Genomic DNA, 21,103 nt, shown 5'->3' with positions numbered 1-21,103 from the left:
CATTGATGACAATAGAATTACCTGCCCTAAGGGCAAGAGGGTCAGGAAAAGGCCTTAGATCTTATTCAGAATCTGTTTTTTTTTATATATAAGGAACAATAATTATTTCAAAGATTACCTCCAAAGAGGGCAACAAAAGTGGGTATGAGAGAAGCATAGAATACACAACAATGGCTGAACAGAAAAGCCATCAGAATGCATAGACATATAAAGAAATGTTGAGGTCTGGATCAATACTGGTACACCATCATCTTGTCTTTTAATATAATCCTACGGTAAGTTCAGTGTAACATGTTTTTTTCTTGGGGGGTTTTCTACAAAAATGGCACAAATTTTCCTGACAAAGAAACACTGATTTATCCTTCCTCCATATAAAAAAAAAAAGAAGTCTTGGTTTCTTATCCTCATCCTGGTGGTCAAAAGGTCTTCTTTTTTTTCTTCAAGTCAACGCAGCTACGAATGTTCCGAAACGGTTCGAGATGTCCGAGTGAAGGGAACGCCAGGAAGGGACTGGTCCCCCGCGGCCCTTTGACTCCCCAAGTTCATCTGTGCAGTGGACTGACAGGCACTGGAGATGAGAACCCATACCTCCAGCGGTCCCCGAGGAACCTGCTCCTCCTGTGCTCTTACTTTGAGAGAGGTCTACTTCTGAAAGAAAAACACAGAGGGAATAAATTCAATATGTTGATGTAACCATTACATTTTGGTTATTGCAATTTATACATTCATTTAGCTATACAGCACTTTTAAAGTGTCTTGTAGGATTAAGCGATTAATCAAGCGATTAATCAAGCTATTTTTGGCCACCACAATATTGTTTTTTATTGTTTTTAATAATGTTTTTTTATTATTATAAAAAAAAAGTACTTAAGAAAACAAACAAACATAACAGTAAGAAAAGAATTCCCCCAAATATAAACCAATGTATATGTGAAAAAAATCAAGTATCGGACAAAGAAAATCGTTTCAAATATTTCACATATTTAAAATATTTAAATGTTTGAAATCCATCCCAAAATATTTCAAGTACTCTCATTGGCCAATATTGGTAGATCACTGTCACAGATTTTGCAGATTAAGTGGTAATGTATCAATTTCAAAATGTCTGTCAACAAATAAAAAGCCTTTAATAAACTTAAAAAGTACTTAAAGAGTAAATATTGTGTACAGTAAGTGTTTCGAGATTGTGTGTGTGTAATGTTAAAATCCATCGAACCACATGCATTAGCATTGCCTTTAGGACCCATTCACCCCATTCCACTGCACAAAAACAAAGTGACCCTTCAGTCAAGGAGTCACAAAGCTCTGGGAAAACTGACCTTTGACTCTGTTTGACCTAATTTACCTGCATATTAGTGACACTTCCAAAGCATCGACACACAAGTCAACCCCCTGCCCGCATCTCATTTACCGCACAAAACAAAATTCATACAAAGGGTTGCATTTGAAATGTCAATACAAGGGAAGAAGTGATTGATAGACAGAAAATAGAGAAAATGGCATTTCAAAGAGTTTTGAACCCAATTCACGTCTTTATTCAGGTGTACATAAACATGGGTATAAAAAAGGCAAATAAAAAAATCTTTAGAAATGTTTGCTTTTTGGGTTTGTGTTGGTTTAAATTAAGTAACATGATTGCACTGGAAAAAGTGAGTTAATACAATGAAGGAGTTTGATTTAATCATCAGAAACTCAAAATAATAAGTTATCTGAACTAAATAAATTAAGTTGATTTGACAAAAGAAAAAATGTTGTGATAACAAATCTTGAAAATATATGTTTTACATTGTACAATCAAATGTTTGTGCAGATATGGACTAGGTCTTTTTCATTCACTGTAACAAAAGAAATAAAAATACGCTAGTGTTCGTAATGTAACCCCCCAGTTTAATGGTATATGAACCGATGTTATAAATTTAACTGACGTGAATAATGACTACTGACACGCCAAACACGACACGTTTAAGGTAAAATTTCTAATCTTTAGGCTTCTGAATAAATCTGCAAAAACTCATGTAAATGTGTTACAATTATCCCTGCTCTCCCCTACAGAGAAACACCTTTACACACACACACATGCTGTGCGTCAGCCATTTTGAGAGACGGGCGCCTGGTCTCGCCCTCGAGCCTGTCTGGACCAGTACTGCCGAAAAAAAATGGTAAGGTGTAGGGAAAGGTCAATAACCCGACCCCATCCCCCAACCCCCGAGGATAGAGGAACAAAAATAAAGGGAAAAGGAATCCAGAGAGGAGGGAAAGACATTAGTGGTAGAAAGTAAAGAAAAAAAGGTAGGACTGCATAAATGATGACAAACAAAAAGATCGTCGTATCTTTACATGGAGTCTTAATCTATAATATGGTGTGGAATATATACACATCTCCCCCACATCTTCACACGCCTAAGGCAATAACACATACACACACACTTATGCACGCACATAGTCTTATTCTCTTGTCATACGTCCTGCAGAGTCTGCCAATAGTGCGTGGTAGCTGGGCACAGCAGGCTGGGCTACGGCCTGGATAAGCAACCAACCATTCTCCACACACACACACACACAAACTGCTCAGCAGCCATCAAGCTTCCTGCTGCTACCCCCAACACACACACAGCAATGTGAGAACTTTGCAACCCCAAAACACAGTCACACACAAATGTATGCATTTAAGAGACCCAGAACACTGCAACATAACAAACACTGCACACACATCCACACATATCATAATCCTTAATAAAAAATGTATTTAATTTTTAAGTCTGTATGGCAAAAATGTATATTATCCTTTTTTTCGTTTCTTTTTTTTTTTCCATCACCGATATTTGCATGACATGTGATTGGTCTTACACTCTAAACAATGGGGTCAAATATGGACAAACCCAAATGTTGGGTTAAAAATGTCATTTAAAATGTTAACCCAACTTCAACTTTTACTTTCAACGGTACATTTTTTTGAATTAATTTTTATAAATTACATTCCATATTTGACCCAATTTTGGGTTGAAACAACCCAGGATTTTTTAGAGTGTATCTTCCTTCCTTACATCACTAGTCTCAAAAAAAAAAAATGCTTACCTAAAACTATAATACTTTTTACTTTTTTCTTTTGATATAGATTTCAAATATCACAATTATGAAAGATGCATTTTTAATTTTGTTCAATTTAAAAGGCAATGGAAGAAAATACAGCATCCAGTGTTGTAGTCACTCGAGTCTGAGTCGACACCGAGACCAGAGAGAGTCGAGTCCGAGTCGAGACCGAGACCAGTGAGGGTTGATTACCTAATTTACTTTTATTTACTTAGAGAAATCCTTTTTTTTTTTTTTTTAACTGAATTTACTTAGAGTTTAAAAAATATGATCAGTTTAGGGTAAAAAGGCCACATAGTAAGGTGGTGTTAAAAGTAATTTTATTACAATTTGTCATGCGCAGTTGCGCACTAGAAAATCACCAATCACTGGGCGTGTCAATCAATTTAAAGAAATATTTTATTAACATACATTAATAATCATGAAAAATATTTTTAATTGAACTCGAGTGGACTCGTGAATAAGTCCGAGTCCTAAAAAAAAAATGTTCGAGTACGAGTCAATTCCGAGTCCAAATGGACACGAGTCCATGACAAGACCAAGACCATTAAAATATGGTCTCGAGACTCGGTCCGAGTCTCGAGTACTACAACACTGACAGCATCTTATTGACACACACGTTTTATGCACCTAAATGTTTTCTCATAACTTCTATTCCTTTTTTGTTGTAGTAGTTGTTCATAATTACTCCAAATTGTGAGTTTACTTTTTTTTCTCCCCACACATGGTCATTTGTGATCAGGAAATACTAGCCTACTTCTGTTCACAGCGGACCTTGGGATTCCACTGAAAATATGCTAATTTTGATCTACATGCTCCATCTTTTAATTGCTATCCACAAGAGAATTGGCAAAAGACTTATATTTGAAGGTTTGAAAGCTTCAATTCCCCTTCCTGCAGGAGTCTGGTGGGAGGCTTGAGTTCAGGCAGGCACGGGCTCTCTCTCTCTCTCTCTCTACCACCCTCCCCCTCCACAGGAACACATAATACATGATTTACTGCTGCAATAATAAATCTTCAGCAAGTCCGGCTTCCTCTACTCCTCAGAGGAAATGACATAACTGTCTGGTCTTATGTTTATATTTTAAAACATTTGTAGTCACACATTTCAGTATATTAGGTGTCTTTAACAACGTATACATCAAAAAAAAAAAAAAAAATCAAAAATGTAAGGTACGATGTACTTAGCATGAACATAAATTCATAGACAGGTACGGAACACAATCTAGCTAACATTTATAGGTATATGTAATGACGTATTTTTCATAATATACTTAAAATTAACATAAAAAAATAAAGTTCTGCTTGTCTGTTGTCACCATCAGTGTCCCGATATATAGTGAGTGACCCTATGTGCTTACAGTGCGCAAATTTGTAAGATATATTAATTGATTGAGTTGCACACAATGAACCATCTAATGCCCATTTACTCTCACCTAAAAGTTAGCAGCATCAAACAACCCATTTGTTATTTTTCCCTAAAATTAAGTACGATTCCCAGACAACAACCTGCATCCCAAATGAGGAAACCCCCTCTAGCTGCCTGGTCACATCTTTAAAAACACACACACACACATGCAGTAACAGGGTTGAAGTTAGAGCATCGGATGGATACTTGAGATCCAAAAAGCTTTTAATAAATCTGTGTATATGTGTTCGTGCGCGCGTGTGTTAAAATACTCTCTCCTGTCCCATTTTCATTTTCTTAAGTTTGGTTTATTTGAGGCTTTCAACATTCCCAAAAACAGGAACAATGATTTACAAATAGTGCGAATTTGGGGATATGTACTATTGGGAGCAAACAGTTAAGGAAAACAGTTGTAATTTTGCAATTCAATTTGGTCACGCCGTTGGGGAACACAATACACACTTCTCCTTTAAAATCCTGCTAGATTTAATATTAATATTGCATTGCTTATAATTTCTTTATTGCAAATTTTATATATATATATATATATATATATATACACACACACATGGAAGCTAAATTAAATATATTTCTGAAATTGTACAATTTATGTACAATTTATGTACAAAAATCTACAATTTATTTCAGGGGCAAGATATTAAATTTTTTATTATATTTTCTAATCTTACACCCAGCATTTAGGCTGTATGCAAATGGGGATAGAATAGAATTTCAAACCTACTTTGTATCCACCAATTCAAATCACATTCTAGCATACACTGATCAGCCACACTGTAAAAAAACAATATTTTTATGATTTGTAATCACAACATTTTTTTCTTTTGTCAAATCAACTTAGATCATTTATGTAGTTCAGATAACATAATATTTTTGAGTTTCTGGTGATTAAATTAATCTCCTGCATTGTATTAACTCAATTTTTCCATTTCAATGAACTTAAAATTCGAAGGCAACCAGGTTACTTATTTAAGTTAAACCAACAATATTTTTGTACAGTGTACATTAAAACCTCCTGCCAACACCTTAAACTTTTTGTCATGTTCCTCAAACAATTCCGTATATGTTCATGTACTGTAGTTATAATAAATAAAGTTGTTTCTTTAAATGTGAAATATGTAAATGTATTTTCTTGGTTTGAAAAATATGGAGGGCAAATACATTTTTAAAAATATATATGTTTTTGATATATATATCATGTATTTATATGTATGTATGTGTGTATGCATATTGCCATATGGATTGTATTACTTTGATTGTAAGAGCATTTCCTATATTCAACCACTGATAAAATGATTGAAAAATTGGCGAATGAATAAGTTCTGGAAGAAGTCAATAAGAGGCAAGCTAGTGACAGAATGAGAGCATGGGTTGCCCTGAGCTGTTTTTTCCATTTTACACTAAATGTGAATCACAGCTTTGTTTTGGGTGTTAGGAATGGAACGAAAGAAACAAAAAAAGCAAGCCACAGAAAATAATTAAAATCATTCATGTTTTGCAACTTGTCACAAATGAAATAGTAAAGTGTTATGCTTATGCTGTCACGAGTTAGAAAAAGAAAATTCACTCTTTCCATTTGTCTAAGTGTACTTTGGGTGTTTGGTGACCACCAATATATTAAGCCATTTCCCACAAAAGCTCGTGGCCACACAAACACAGCCGATTTTACTTTAGAACTGATCCATTTAAATGCAGAATGCAGAAATATTGTCCGTATACACAGGGATAATAAAACCTTGCCTAACTTGCTCTGTCATTTATCATGTCCACAAAGAGTCCAGTGGGGGTCATTAGTACCATTTGCAGTAAACACTTCAGGGGGCCACAAGGAAATCCTCACCAGTAATGACTGATGACAACCAAAACCTCACACACAACATTAATGTACAATGTATTCATACTTGCTGCTGTCACAAAACAACTTAATATTAAAAAAATATATATTAGTTTACTTTTTTTTTTTTTGACTGAACCCCAAATTTCAATGACATTTTCTAATTATAAATATATATTTTAGATTTGTACATATCCAAGATATCCGATGGGCCCGGCATTTTCGATTCTCAGCTACATCTAACGATCAAAGGTCGCCTGCACAAAGGTTAGTCTGCACTAACAAGAAGGAGACCCGAGAGAGAAGCCCGAGAGACGGGGACAATCACACCAGCTGGGCCCCTAAATGACCCCAAAATAACTCCATCAAAGCACTTATGGAGTTTGTATACATAATAGTGACTAAGTTGAATTGTGATTTTGAGATCAGAGGACCCAACACTACTGGTGTTTGACAGCACAAAGAACAAATATGAATATCCTGCAACCCAGATGTCCAATTTTCAAAATCAAATCCAAAGAGTGTGCTGGTATGTGTTATGCATTAAAGGTGTGGTGAAATTTTAGTATGTGTGTGTTTGACGCCTGTACGAAGTATTTAAGAAAGGTTTTGTTTAGATAATTTTCTAACATAAAACAATATTACATGAAAATGACCCATGCAGGGCTTTTTTTTTTTTTAAAAAATCAAAAATTTTATGTAAATGTTTTTATTTTTGCACATTATCAAAAATGATGTAACCTGTTAAGCTTTTTAACTCAAATTTTAAATGTGTAAAATTACACTTTGATGCACAAAACATTGCCGCATTGCGCTGCCTAGAACTGACAGCTGAATCTGTGTATTCATAAGGTGATCTGTTATTATAAAGACCTAACAAAAAAGACAGACTATATATATAATCATATATATATATACATTAAGGATATATTTCTGATAAAATGTGAGTTAATACTAATTACTCACAGGAAATGTGTTTACTCTTATATAGAGATAAAAACACTGAAAATAAATTGGTTTTATCAAGTCAAAATCTTATCTAATAAGACTGTACATTAGCTTACACCAAGCAAAAACGGTATTGGTCATATATGCAAGAAGTAGCTCCTTTACTTCACTTCGTACAGCACAGTGCACCTTAAAATGATCTTGAGACTCGTAAAATAAATTACTGCTTCCTATAAATCCATATTAACAATGTCCCGTAAGCACCTTAGTCACCTAATTAAAATTACCAGAAGCATTCAAATGCTTTAAAAGTTAAGTGTTATAAAGGCCTATAAAACTGATGGTGTGAATGAACCTCTTATAGAATTTAACAGTCCCCTTGTGTGTTGGCGTGCAATGCATCCGATGCAATTTCACAAGCCGCAAACACTTTGTAACCCTTCTCTCATCTCTGCTGTCTACGCCACTCAAATGAAAATCTGTCAAGGCTGGTGATTTGTGCTAACTAGCTATCGATCGCACCAGCGCAACGTGCGTTTACAGCTCGGGGGGTTGAATGCAAGGAGGAGGGGAAAGAAAAAAAGGAGAGAAGGAGACTGCAAAATGAGGACAGCAATGCATAGTTGGTGGGGGGGGGGGAAGAAAGGTGGGAAATACTGAGAAGAAAATACAATGTTTTGCATTTGGTTTACACTGAGTGCATAGACAGATGCGCAACGAATCCATTTGGCCGTGTGGTGGTGGTGGATGCGTTTGCAGGAGATGGGGATGGTGCACTTGACAACACTGCATGTTAAACAATGGACCTTGACTTAAGGTTGCCTTCTCTGAAAGCTCCCCCCTGCACCCTCCCACCTGCAGTTAGCCCAAACAAAGGGGCACATAATGCACACCGGGGGCCAACTATTAACACGTGTGAAAGCGCACTCCGGCTGTGGCAATTCAATTATGCGTGTCCGTCCCGCTGCCTTTTCAGTAAAGACAATTACCGTTTTATATACTGATTAAACTAAAGGACAAGTGCCAAATGGAGGATGCACACATTAAATATATGAGCTTATGGTTTACATAATTATGCCGCTTAATGTCAATGTATACTAAATTATTATTAATAGTTACTATTATTATTATTGGTATTAGTATTGTTACACAGCTACAACCTTCGGTTTCACACACATGGAACATTTTTTAAAACATTTATGTTACTTTTGTTAAAAATATTGGCAATTTGAGTTTTTATTTTATTTTTATAAAATTTCACAAAATATTTGAAAAATTCTGACGTCCATCAAAGAGTGAATAGAACAGTGGCCTGAAAAAGCCATACTAAGAACTCAATTGAAGACTTTTGTTTAATTAATTTATTATTAATAATAAAGATTAAAACCAAGTGGCTAGAACATATCAAGATGATTAATAGAGTATTGTTATGAGTAAAGATCAACAGGATATACAGTATTTTTTTTGAGCCTCTGTTATTTAATGTAGCTTCTAATGTAACTCATGAAATCCTTAAATACATTCTTGTATTTTGCAAATGCAATTTTGATGTTTCTTAAAAAAATAGGTAGGTCGTTTATTAAATGAAATGCATTTAATACATAGAAATCATGACCTAATTTCTGTCTTCTTTTAATTAGTTGTAATTTCAGTTGAAACTTTCATATTTTTTTCTCACAAAGCCATTTTATATAATATATTCTATTTGTGACAAACTACTTGTGTGCTGTTAAATTTGGTTTTCTACATTTTTTGAAAGCCCTCAGTTAAAAAACATAATTGTGACCTTAGATCATATCCAAACGATCTAAAAACAAAAGTATAACTACATTGTGTAATTTTCCTTTTAATAAAAATGTAACGCAGAGAAAAACTCAAGAGTGTTATCATTGCTCTAGCTCAGAAACACTATAATGTAAAGGAGAGAATTTTTTGCATGTATGCCTACATTTGTGTGTGTGAGCAAGACAGATAAAGGGGGGAGGGGGGTGGGGGGAGTACAGATATTGCCACCTCATACATTTTATGGAGTGTTTTTACTTTCATAAATCCAGTAAAATCCAGTATAAAAAAGTATAAATATTTACCTTCTTTGATGGTTCCCTGGACTTTATTTTTTTCCCAAACAGACTTCTCCTCCTCTGAATCCTCAAGCAGAGACTTGTCACCGGGCACATACCAGGTGGCATGCTGCTCAGCCATGAGTGTGTCCAGATCAATGGTGTCCACGGAGCCCTTCCCAGCATCCGGGCTACAGCTAGAAAGCTCTCCGTCTTCATTTTGACCACTTTGGTCACTGCTTTTTTTCTTATTTTTTCCAGCTAAAGGCTGGTCTTCCGAAATGCTGAACTGCTGCCGCTGAAGCTGGATCTGAGCCTGCAAAATTTCTAGTGGGTGAATTTCATCTTGGCCGGAGGTGCTAGAGGGTGTACGGGCTTGCTCCATGCCTGGCGTACCCGGATGGCTCACTCCACCAAAGCCATCCAACGTTGAGGTAGTGTGATTGGAGAGGCCCATGCCTTGCCCTTTCTGCCCACCCATTAGTCCGTTGTCTCTCTGCAACTTGGGCGAGCCTAACAAAGTGCTGCGGCCAGCCTTCACGGTGGATGGGGCATCTGAGCTTGATGATACCTCATCCTCATTGCTATAACGTGTGCCCAAGTCATCTGTAAAATCCATGCGAGGGGAACAGACGTCAGACTTTGATACACTTTGAATGCCACTGTCAAGAGATGACATAAGGTCAGCCTGATCTGCCAGCAGCAGGTCACCCGCTTTCCCCCATGAGGGAGAGGTGTGGGACTTTTCTTGAGGTGTGCCTGTACATCTCTCCCCGGCACCAGCTGCTGAGGCCACCTGCTGGCCGGGACTTACAACAGGGTTACTGTTTTCAGAGGGGAAAAATATCCCAGGGCTCACATGGCCACTGTCTTTTTTTCTCCTCCCTCTCCCTCTCCCACTCCCTGTTGCCGCCTTACCCTCACTGCAAGGGGTAGTGTCCATGTTGTAATTTGGGGAGAGGGTGCTGGCTTCCCCCTGCACCATTTGATTTTGACCTGGTGGTTTAGTGTTGCTATTTCCAGCTGGAGGCATTTGCCCATTTTGGGGGGAAGTAATGCTTGGGAAATATTCAGTCCCAGCATTCCCAGTGCCATTAATTGCACCGTTATTTAGGTCCTGTTCTGTCTGACTCAGCTTTCGTTTCCCTTCTCCCTGAGTCTTCTTGTTGAATGTCACATTGAGGTTAGGGGCCCCCAGGCTGGCAATCATGTTCTGACAGGCAGTAGAGAGGGCTGCCAGGCAGCTCTGTCCAAAAACATTGTCCTTACCAGACGTTTTGCTAAAATTCCCTAAGGAGAGTCCACCAAGTTTGCTGACTGAGGAACGTTGGTTAGTGGGAAAGTCTGATTGGGATGTAAAACTCCCTGGTGAGGTGCTCACCCCTTGAGAGTTACTGAGAGAGGCTCCCGGTCGATTAGAGCCTCCATAGGGAAAAGAGGACGGACCACCCATGGGTGGTCCCGGAAAGTCATTAGGGCGCCTTTCTGATGGTGTATTGGGCAATCCAACACCTGTACTGGGCGACTGCATCTGTGAGAGGTTTCCCATGCCACTGTTGAATTGTGAGTGGACGTTGGGTGAGAGCAAGGGCTGCACGTGGCCCTCCCCCGGAATCCTCATAGGCTCCTGCATGCCCATTCCATTCACACCAGTTCTGAACATCATGCCAGGACCATTTTGCTGCATTTCATGAGCCCCCACCTCTCCACCTGGACCCATGCGATGGCCCAGCATTTCCCCAGGTGGATGGGGCCCGGGAAACCACCCACTCTCCAAAGTTAAGTGTGGGTTCCGTCCATCAAAGTTCACCATCCTCCCACCATTTTCTCTCTCGAAACCCGACTGAGGCATGCCTCCCACCGGGCCCCCATGCCCCAGGGGCCCTTGAGGAACATCACTATGGTGACCCAGCTGCTGTAGATTCGGTTGTCTCATCCTCTGCTGCTGACTCCGAGAGGCCATTTGCTTGATCATTGATGCTGCATTTTGTTGCTGCTGCATAGACTGCTGCTCCGGCCCTGTAAGCTGCAGCGATGGGCCTGTTGAAAAGCCATCCGTCACAGGGGGGGTGAACTCTCCGGGCAGGCCAGGGTAGGCTGCTGGAGAGAGATTATTCTCCATACCAGGCGGGTTATGCATACCACTGTTCCAACTGCCGCAACTCTCCCCACCATGAGTGGCATTTGGAAAATCAAACCTGGGCCTCTTTGCCATATTTAAATAAGGAGAATCAAAGTGTTGCAGCCTCTGATTGGAAGGCTGCTGAGGAGGGGGTGGCTGCTGTTGCATGTTGAACATGGGGTCGCCATAACTATGCATCCGTCTGTTCTCTGGTCTGTGAATAGGGTATTCAAACTGATTATGCTGGCCAGGCATCATGACGCCTCCCTCCTGCATGCTGGCATTTGCGGAACTCGTCTCTGATTGTGGGGGCTGTGGGAGAGATGGTGGGCAAGTGTTCTGTCTGCCAATCAAGCCTGGCTGCTGCTGCTGCAAGAGAGGATGCCTGGATCCAGGCTCTATCCCCACTGGTATTTTACGTCCACCCCCAAAACGTTCAAAGAACACATTGTGCTGGGCTGAGGGCGGCTGCTGTTGAGGGGGGGCATGGGGGTGTTCTTTAGAGATGCCCTGCATTCCAGGAGCACGAGACAACCTTGGGTTTCCAGGAAAACTGGGCCCTGGCACCTGACGCCCAGGCCCAAAATGAGAAAGCTGAGAATCAGATTCAGAGGGGGAGTACACAGACACTTCAAAATGTCCAGATGAGGGCTCATTGGAATAGTTGTAGTCCAGTCCATCAACACCACCTGGTGGGGGCATTCGTCTGGGCTCTAGATTGTGACTTTCTGAGGAAGAGGATGAAGAAGACAGGCCATGGAAGGAGGCAGCACGATTAGGTGATTGGTCCAATGGGAGACATGGGGCGGGTACAGGGTGATTTCCGCTGGGGGGTCCATGGTGCTGAAAATCAGGCATGGAGCCTGTCCTTTGCTGCTGCTGGGACTGCTGCTGAGAGAATCCATCTGCTGACTGCCCCTCAGAGAGCGGGTCAAAACCCTCCGTGAATCCTTGCTGGAGCCCCATACCGCTGTTGTAACCCATTATCCTTCCGCTGTGTAAGCAAGAGGACCCAGGTTCAGGTCCAAAATTTCCACCAAAGTGCTGATGGTGTTGGTGTGAATGTGTTTGATGTCCATGGGGATTATTATGAGGTCGTTGAGGGTTAAAAAATCCATGCATTGAGGCCTGTTGTTGCTGTTGAAGATTCCCCACATGCAATTCAGAATGTCCTCGCTGAAATCCAGCATACTGTTCACCTCCATTCATGTTAATGTTCATCTCAATCACAGGAGGCTCGTTAAGTGGGCCCATACCAGGCTCAACTGTCCCCTGTGGGCCTCCAGCATGAAAACCTGGGCTCTTGTAATGAGAGTTCATGCTTACTCTTGGCTGGTTAAAGTTTTTCTCAGTGGGGCCAAAATTTCTGTTATTAATCTGTGGACCAAACTGTTCCAGCCCAAACATACTTCCCACAATCAGTCCCGCATGACAACCAGCTTTCCTGGCTCCACTGCAGTGTCTACTGTCTCCTTTATTTTCTTTCTTTGGCAAACTCGAGTAATTTCAACAAGTTGTATAATACAGGGCTAACTTTCAAATGTGGTATTGCCATCAATAAAAAAAAAACTATGTTTGTAGTTGTAAACCACAGTAATGAATAATTAATTACTGAAAAGGTCTATGATATTGTAAATGAACTTGAAATTGTAATATGAAATGCTCTACAAAACTTTAAAGTTCAAGGTCTATTCCATAAACTGTTCTATGGTGTTTCTTCAGTGCTTTAAAAGTATTACATAAAATATAAAAGAAATACAATTATTTACTACGTGGAATTTTTGCACTGAACAAACCAAAAAACTTTTTTTTCCTTTTTTTTTTTTTGCCGAAATGTTCTCTACATCACGGCAAACCACGACTGCTATAAAAACAACTCTCTTACCACAAAAACACCCTCACCTGACGATCTGACGACAGCTACAACACATATAGAAAAATTATATAAAACATGTTCCGTCTAATTATCCTTCCGTCCAATCGGACAATTATTCCAATGTGCTGTCAAATGTCCAGAGTGAGGTGCATGTTCTACTTAAAAATCCATTTTGAACGCATATTACAACACTTTCCAGGGTACCACAAAAATATCCAAGTCCATATGAATCCAGAACGGCGTGTTTGGTATCCACTTTCTTTTAGAAATGGGTAAGATTCTTTCAAATTGCATAAGTTGTAAAGAAATAGTTCCCTTGTGCTGAGCTACACAAGCGATGACACAAAAGTAAAGGGCAGGAGAAAGTCCCGTGAATGAGGGGGTGAACCCCGAACTCCCGTCTTTGTGCGCCCGTCTTTTGGAGCTCCGAGGGATAGGCAGCACATGCGCTATCCAAAGCCCGCCACCACAGAGCTGCTGGGCAACACAGTCCCATCGGTCCTGCTCATTCTCCGCGCAATCGAACAGCTTGACTGCAATTTCAATTACAGTCAACACTTGCACATTCAGGGAGTCCTCCTCTAATTGCACCAGTTCTGAGATTTGCTCCACTCCAGCTGGAAAAGATTCACCGATAGATCACATACTGATGTCTGAGACGCTCAGCACTGCGCGCAACGACCGCAAGGACCAGCAACAAGTTTTGCATTTCAGCAAGGTCCTCTACTGCAAACATCAGCCAATGGCTTACGTGCCGAGGGAGGGACGATCTCTTAAGGTAGTCCAGGATTTGTCTGTGTTTGCATTACGAGAAAGGGTTTTCAGCCAGGTGCTTCAGAGAAAAAAATAGGCCTATTTGGTTTATTGGATCCAAATCCACTCACTGAGAAAGAAGGAAAAACAAAAACTCCTTAACAGAAAATAATGAAAAGTGCTACAATGCATTTAATGTTACTGTTATAATTATGTCGTTTTACTTCATAATGATATAGCCTAAGTATGATAATCATTTTTTGGAATTTTAACAAGACGATCAAATTGTTAAAAAAAAAAAAAAATGTTTCCATAAGTAAAAAGTGCTGGATTGCCTTATTTTCTTTTATGGAGAATGGAGCATTAATTTACACGAATAACATCCATTCAGTTTTTTGGGATTGTAGGTATAGCCTATACATATATTTTTCTTATGTTGTTTTAGTTATGTAAATTTGAGTGCTTTGCATTGGCTTTCATGTTGTTAGCAAAATAATGCATTACTTACACGCTTTACAGTCATTAAGCACATTCTATTTTATTAGCTTGGTATAGGCTATTGTCATTAGCCTATATATGATCTATAAACATACAGTTACAATAAAATGGCATCATTTTCAACCAGGCTAGGTTCTTTTGTATTTAATATCTTGATTTTGCCTTCGCCTGCTGATAGGCTAACTGAACAGAGAGTTTTGTGATGCTTTGACATTTATTGTAGAATTTCCGATAATATAGCGTAGTAAAAACCTGGATATTGTGGAATGGAAAAGCATGAAAAATCCATTTGTAGGGAGTCTTAGTCTATCCCATATGCAAATGCTTAACAAAAGCGCAAATGCGCGGCATGATTACCACCCGGAGTTTGCATTGTTAGTGCACTTCAAACTGCGAATTAACATTCCCATTCAGATTAATTGACCAATTAACATAATTGTGTTTACATTCTATCTATCTATCTATCTATCTATCTATCTATCTATCTATCTATCTATCTATCTATCTATCTATCTATCTATCTATCTATCTATCTATCTATCTATCTATCTATCTATCTATCTATCTATCTATCAGAAGATGAAGTAAAGCTTTGAATGTGCCTCATCATGAACTCTAAAGCATTGCTGCTGCCCACAGTAATAATGGATAAAGTGTGAAAACTGATTATTGTCTTTAGCTAGCTACTGTCACGCTTGTGTGTAAAACTGCATGCATTTCAGTTCCCCTAATAATATTATTCCAGAAGAGGAGAAACCCCGTCCGTGGATGGTGTGTGTTACATCAACTGATGTGCCTAATTTCACGATCACCGTTAAAGTAGCCTAAAGAAATGAACGTAGGCTACACGACTCCAATCACAGAATGTCTATTCAGACTATTGTCTATTTCTCTCGTTTTAATTACGAAATTAGTACACCAATAGGCTAAGCCTAAATCAGGAGCTTGTGAGCAACAGAGTTTTTTCATACCTAGAAGTGAACATGTTCGGTCTTATTATTATTTTTTTCTTTCTATGTCCCTGGACGCATGTTAAACACAGCTGCTTTATAATAATAATCATTATTATTATTATTAATTAATTAATTAAGAAACGATTTTCTGAGATGAGAAAACCACCCATTTACTAAGCATTTGTTATTCTACCCAAAGGAACTGTAGGCTACATTTAGGCTAACTCACAATGTAAATAGCCTACATTATTGATGGATGACATTTTAAAACATCGTCTGTCCCATTTAACATAATAATAATAACTCAAACAATCACAATCATAACCATATTAGCCTAATAATAATAGCTAGGCCTAATTAAAGCAAAGAATTGTGCCGAGAGACCTATCATTTAGGCTACTACAAGCATTGATTATTCTGCACATTTCTCTTAAATTAATATTGCATGAGGAAAAACACACAATGTAAATAAATGAGTGTTAAATGACAACAATGAAAAAATCCCCCATGAAAAAATCGCCTGTCCCCCAACACACATATGAAATCTCGATGTAATGCAATTTAAGCATAGGCGCCTCAGCAATATATACTTGGCTTGAACAGAGTGACTTTTCTAAAGAAATACATTTTTCTCCCAGGCTAGCAGGGGAGATAAAAAACCGAGAAACCATGGAAATTCATTTTTCTGTGAACTGCTTTCTCTGTGGAAATTCGGTGAAAAAGACACAGTGCCATCTAGCGATTACCAAACAACATGCAACTGTACAAAACAGTGTGTTCACAACAGTTTATGGTTGGCTACTTTTAAACCAGCTCGCATATCATTTCAACCCCCGAACACTCCGTTATTCTGTCGGTGAGACGAGTCTAATGGTTAATGGTTAAGGTAATCCTATTCTTTCTTTCATTCCTTCCTTCTATCCATCCTTCCACTCACTGTTAGTGTGGGTCGTGCAGTGAGCATCTTCGAGGACTGAGTAAAACTGCACACTGGGTTGTAACCATTCTTCTGTTAAACCTGATATCTTATTACACTGTGAAATACAAGTGAATGATCAAGTTTAGTGTATTGTTTATATTTCTGTTACTGTATTATATTTGAGTTTGGTCAGTGAGAATGTTGTCAATGACCGAATCAATCGCTTAAATGCTATTTGAGTATTAGAACCAGCAGCAAAACAGAGAGATAATAAATTATAAATAAATAAATCGGTAAATTAAATTAAATGATCACCACAAGTCTGCATTCGATGTCTGGAAGGGTACTTGGAATTGAGATTGTTGTTTTGTCCCAGAATTTAATTAGTGCCAAATGACAAGCCAGTCAAAGGCAATGTTACAAGCTGTTGAGAATATAAAGAGGAATGCAGGGGTGGGCGAGAGTGGGAGGAGAGTGGAAGGAAGACTTGAAGAGAACATCATGAAGTCGGAAACACTATAGGAACAACAGAACTATATATATATATATATAGGCCATATATCTTTTTTTCCACAGTTGACTGTAAAGAATTTGGCAAAAATGGGAAGCACAGAAAGAGTATGACAGTAGAATAAAGAATTTGCAGTGTTAAGAACTGAGATGTATTAGAATAGAATAGAATAGGATTCCCTAACAAATTAATCACCAGTTTATTTTAAATGTATTGAAAAATCGTGAGCTTAGAATTAAAAGGTTCTATCTCCACTTTTGGTCGAAATTGAGTTTGACATAATCTGATCCATTAGGTGTTTATTAATGCCTGTGTGGTGTTATTTTTGTAAAAAAAAAAGAGTAATAGATAAAGCTAAGATTATACTACATAACAGTTTTGCCAGCTGGGATGTAAAAACTTTGATGCTCAATATCTCAGAACTACCCTAAACGGAGATAGAACCTTATAATTCTAAGCTCACGAAATGTTACAATATAATTGTATTGCAATTGTTGAATGCAAAAGTATAAGAAAGGTTTTGAGTCTATAAAGATTACCATCAGTGATTATATTATCAGTGACTGAAACGTTTAAACAGTTTTTCACATGTGTTTGTTTTATGTTGAACGCCTTCATGCTTCTTCTATTCATTCTGAATTGCACTAAATAGTAATTTTGTATTATTATCATAATTTTTGGATAATACACATACATTGCAAAAAAAAAAAAAAAACTGGTTAAGAAAAAAAGTGTGTAGAGTAAATGGGCCATAACATGCTTACTTTAACAGATAATAAAACTGTGTTAAAAAAAACAGTAATTTCCTTAATATCGCAATTAAGTATAGTCATTTCCTTAATGTGTTTTTTGCAAAACTAACTTTTTTTAAAATAACAAGAATCAAATATAAGCTGGTGAAATAATTGATCTCTGTGGCAGATTATAGAAAAAACAACTCTGAATCAGCAATGACTCTAGAACAGAGAAGCTGGCTGTGATAAATCAGTGCTTAACACATTGTTTTGAGACTGCCTGTTTTTAAAACTGATGACATCCAAAGATTCTTTCAGTTTATTATTATTATTTTGCTCACAGTGGTACTTTCTTTGTGGAGGGGAAGTAGTGCAAGGCAACCCTTTCTCTGAAGAATATCCAGGCTGTCAGTCAGTACTGGTCCATCTAGAGCTGTAGGTCAAGAGTTTAAGTATCATCTGTCATCCAAAGGGAAAGCAATTGTTCAAAGAGGGAAAAGATGGAGCTGCAGCAAGAACACTTAGAATACTTGATATTTACTTGATAGGTCCTTTACATGCAATCTGCAAGCAATCACATCATTACCACATGGTACAAGCTGATTGGATCCTGCTGCAGCCAATGAGATTGCTAGTCCTGCTTTGTCTGAAACCCTCCACCTCCCCCAGCTCCACCTGCCTAGATCTGCTCGAGATTTGAAGCAGCATATCTTACATGATTACAGCAGTGTATGTGTGTGTGTGTAGTTACAAAAGGTCAAAACGATATAAATACTGTTCGTTTTCTTACACAAACCGCTTGTTTTGTGTCTTAGGCCATCAATGTGTACTTACATTTACGAGTCATTAAATCATGTTTAATTTGGACTTCTCTGTGCATGCTCTTTGAGGTGGTGACCATAGACCTGCATTATATGACTGACAGACAAGAACAGTTTGACCTAAAAATATCAAAATTGAAACTACTGCGGAAACAAAGACACCTACATCTTGGATGCCCTCGAGGTAAGATAAAACATACCAAAAAAAAAAAAAACATTTCAAAGTGAACTATCTATGCTTACACTTTATTTTGATGCTCCTCGACATTTTTCTGACTTTGCAAGTACATGTCAACGTATCAGCCCTACCGTCTACTAATACATTCAGTAGACATAGTTACTACTTTGTAGTCGCAAAGTTATTTATAATTAGTAAACTGTAACCAACATTTCTCCTTATAGAACCTAGAAGCTTCTTTTTGAGTCAAGAACCCCAAGGTTCTATATAGAACCACATTGAACCCTTTTTGTTCTAGTACTATTCAAAATGAAGACAAAGGTTGTTGTTTGACTCTTTATGGTATTTCCTCATCCCATGTCATGCAGGAAATGTTCTCTGTGACCTGGGTTCATCCTGTACGAGACCGCAGGAAGTAACACAGCTCTGATACAAGGCCAGAATTAGCACAGCGGATTTGCTCATGTAAAGGTCTCCACCTGTCAGAACAGCCAGAGGCTTTAGTCTAGAAGGTGATTTATATCTTTAAAATTCGTAACTTCAGAAAAACTGGAATGTGGAACATTCTGTCCAGAATAAATGGCAAGGAGACCCAAGCAAATGTTCCAGATATCCTCTAACCTTTGGCTGTGTGGTTTTTTTAAAGCTGCAGTCTGTAGCTTTTTTGGGTTAAAAATGATCCAAAATATATAATTGAGAAAATACATTACCAGCCAGTGTTCAAAACTATCTGCTTGCCATAGCTCGATTCAAAACGGTAAGCTTGTAATGATGTTTTTTAACTCCAGTGGTACTGATGGATTTCTGTGGGAGATTTGAGCATGTCTTTGTGTCGTTACGACACATCTGTACACATAAAGAAGAGTCTCAGCTACTCGGCTATATTGAGTCATTACGTCACATCTGTACACATAAAGAAGAGTCTCAGCTACTCGGCTATATTGAGTCATTACGTCACATCTGTACACATAAAGAAGAGTCTCAGCTACTCGGCTATATTGAGTCATTACGTCACATCTGTACACATAAAGAAGAGTCTCGGCTAGTCTGCTATATTGAGTCATTACGTCACATCTGTACACATAAAGAAGAGTCTCGGCTAGTCGGCTATATTGAGTCATTATGTCACATCTGTACACATAAAGAAGAGTCTCGGCTAGTCGGCTATATTGAGTCATTACGTCACATCTGTACACATAAAGAAGAGTCTCGGCTAGTCGGCTATATTGAGTCATTACGTCACATCTGTACTCATAAAGAAGAGTCTCGGCTAGTCGGCTATATTGAGTCATTACGTCACATCTGTACTCATAAAGAAGAGTCTCGGCTAGTCGGCTATATTGAGTCATTACGTCACATCTGTACTCATAAAGAAGAGTCTCGGCTAGTCTGCTATATTGAGTCATTACGTCACATCTGTACACATAAAGAAGAGTCTCGGCTAGTCGGCTATATTGAGTCATTATGTCACATCTGTACACATAAAGAAGAGTCTCGGCTAGTCGGCTATATTGAGTCATTACGTCACATCTGTACACATAAAGAAGAGTCTCGGCTAGTCGGCTATATTGAGTCATTACGTCACATCTGTACTCATAAAGAAGAGTCTCGGCTAGTCGGCTATATTGAGTCATTACGTCACATCTGTACTCATAAAGAAGAGTCTCGGCTAGTCGACTATATTGAGTCATTGTGTCACATCTGTACACATAAAGAAGAGTCTCGGCTAGTCGGCTATATTGAGTCATTACGTCACATCTGTACACATAAAGAAGAGTCTCGGCTAGTCGGCTATATTGAGTCATTACGTCACATCTGTACTCATAAAGAAGAGTCTCGGCTAGTCGGCTATATTGAGTTATTACGTCACATCTGCACACATAAAGAAGAGTCTCGGCTAGTCGACTATTTTGAGTCATTACGTCACATCTGCACACATAAAGAAGAGTCTCGGCTAGTCGACTATATTGAGTCATTACGTCACATCTGTACACATAAAGAAGAGTCTCGGCTAGTCGGCTATATTGAGTCATTACGTCACATCTGTACACATAAAGAAGAGTCTCGGCTAGTCGACTATATTGAGTCATTACGTCACATCTGTACACATAAAGAAGAGTCTCGGCTAGTCGACTATTTTGAGTCATTACGTCACATCTGCACACATAAAGAAGAGTCTCGGCTAGTCGGCTATATTGAGTCATTACGTCACATCTGTACACATAAAGAAGAGTCTCGGCTAGTCGACTATATTGAGTCATTACGTCACATCTGTACACATAAAGAAGAGTCTCAGCTAGAAGACTATATTGAGTCATTACGTCACATCTGTACACATAAAGAAGAGTCTCGGCTAGTCGACTATATTGAGTCATTACAT

The 21,103-nt window shown here is 38.6% G+C and overlaps 1 protein-coding gene across 1 annotated transcript; it reads right to left on the bottom strand.

The window, feature by feature from the left end:
- Positions 1-242: 242 nt before the first annotated feature.
- Positions 243-13,032, bottom strand: mn1b (MN1 proto-oncogene, transcriptional regulator b). Its single transcript, XM_039662273.2, has 2 exons — positions 9,386-13,032; positions 243-648 (listed from the first exon to the last, which is right to left on the bottom strand). The coding sequence occupies exons 1-2, from the start codon at positions 12,885-12,887 to the stop codon at positions 440-442; spliced, it is 3,711 nt and encodes a 1,236-aa protein (XP_039518207.2). The 5' UTR covers positions 12,888-13,032; the 3' UTR covers positions 243-439.
- Between the last annotated feature and the right edge of the window lie 8,071 nt (positions 13,033-21,103).

Source organism: Pimephales promelas, chromosome 4, assembly GCF_988280905.1.
Source record: "Pimephales promelas chromosome 4, fPimPro1.hap1.1, whole genome shotgun sequence".
NCBI classification, from domain to species: domain Eukaryota; kingdom Metazoa; phylum Chordata; class Actinopteri; order Cypriniformes; family Leuciscidae; genus Pimephales; species Pimephales promelas.
The sequence above is the reverse complement of the archived record's forward strand: the minus strand, read 5'-3'. Positions and strand labels throughout refer to the sequence as shown.

What these genes read in the sequence shown, in the direction of transcription:
- mn1b (XM_039662273.2), bottom strand. Translation starts at nt 12,887, where the DNA reads ATGTTTGGGCTGGAACAGTTTGGTCCACAGATTAATAACAGAAATTTT. An exon ending in CCAGGGAACCATCAAAGAAG is followed by an intron (nt 649 to 9,385) that starts GTAAATATTTAT and finishes TTTTTCTTTCAG; the next exon opens with AAGTAGACCTCTCTCAAAGT.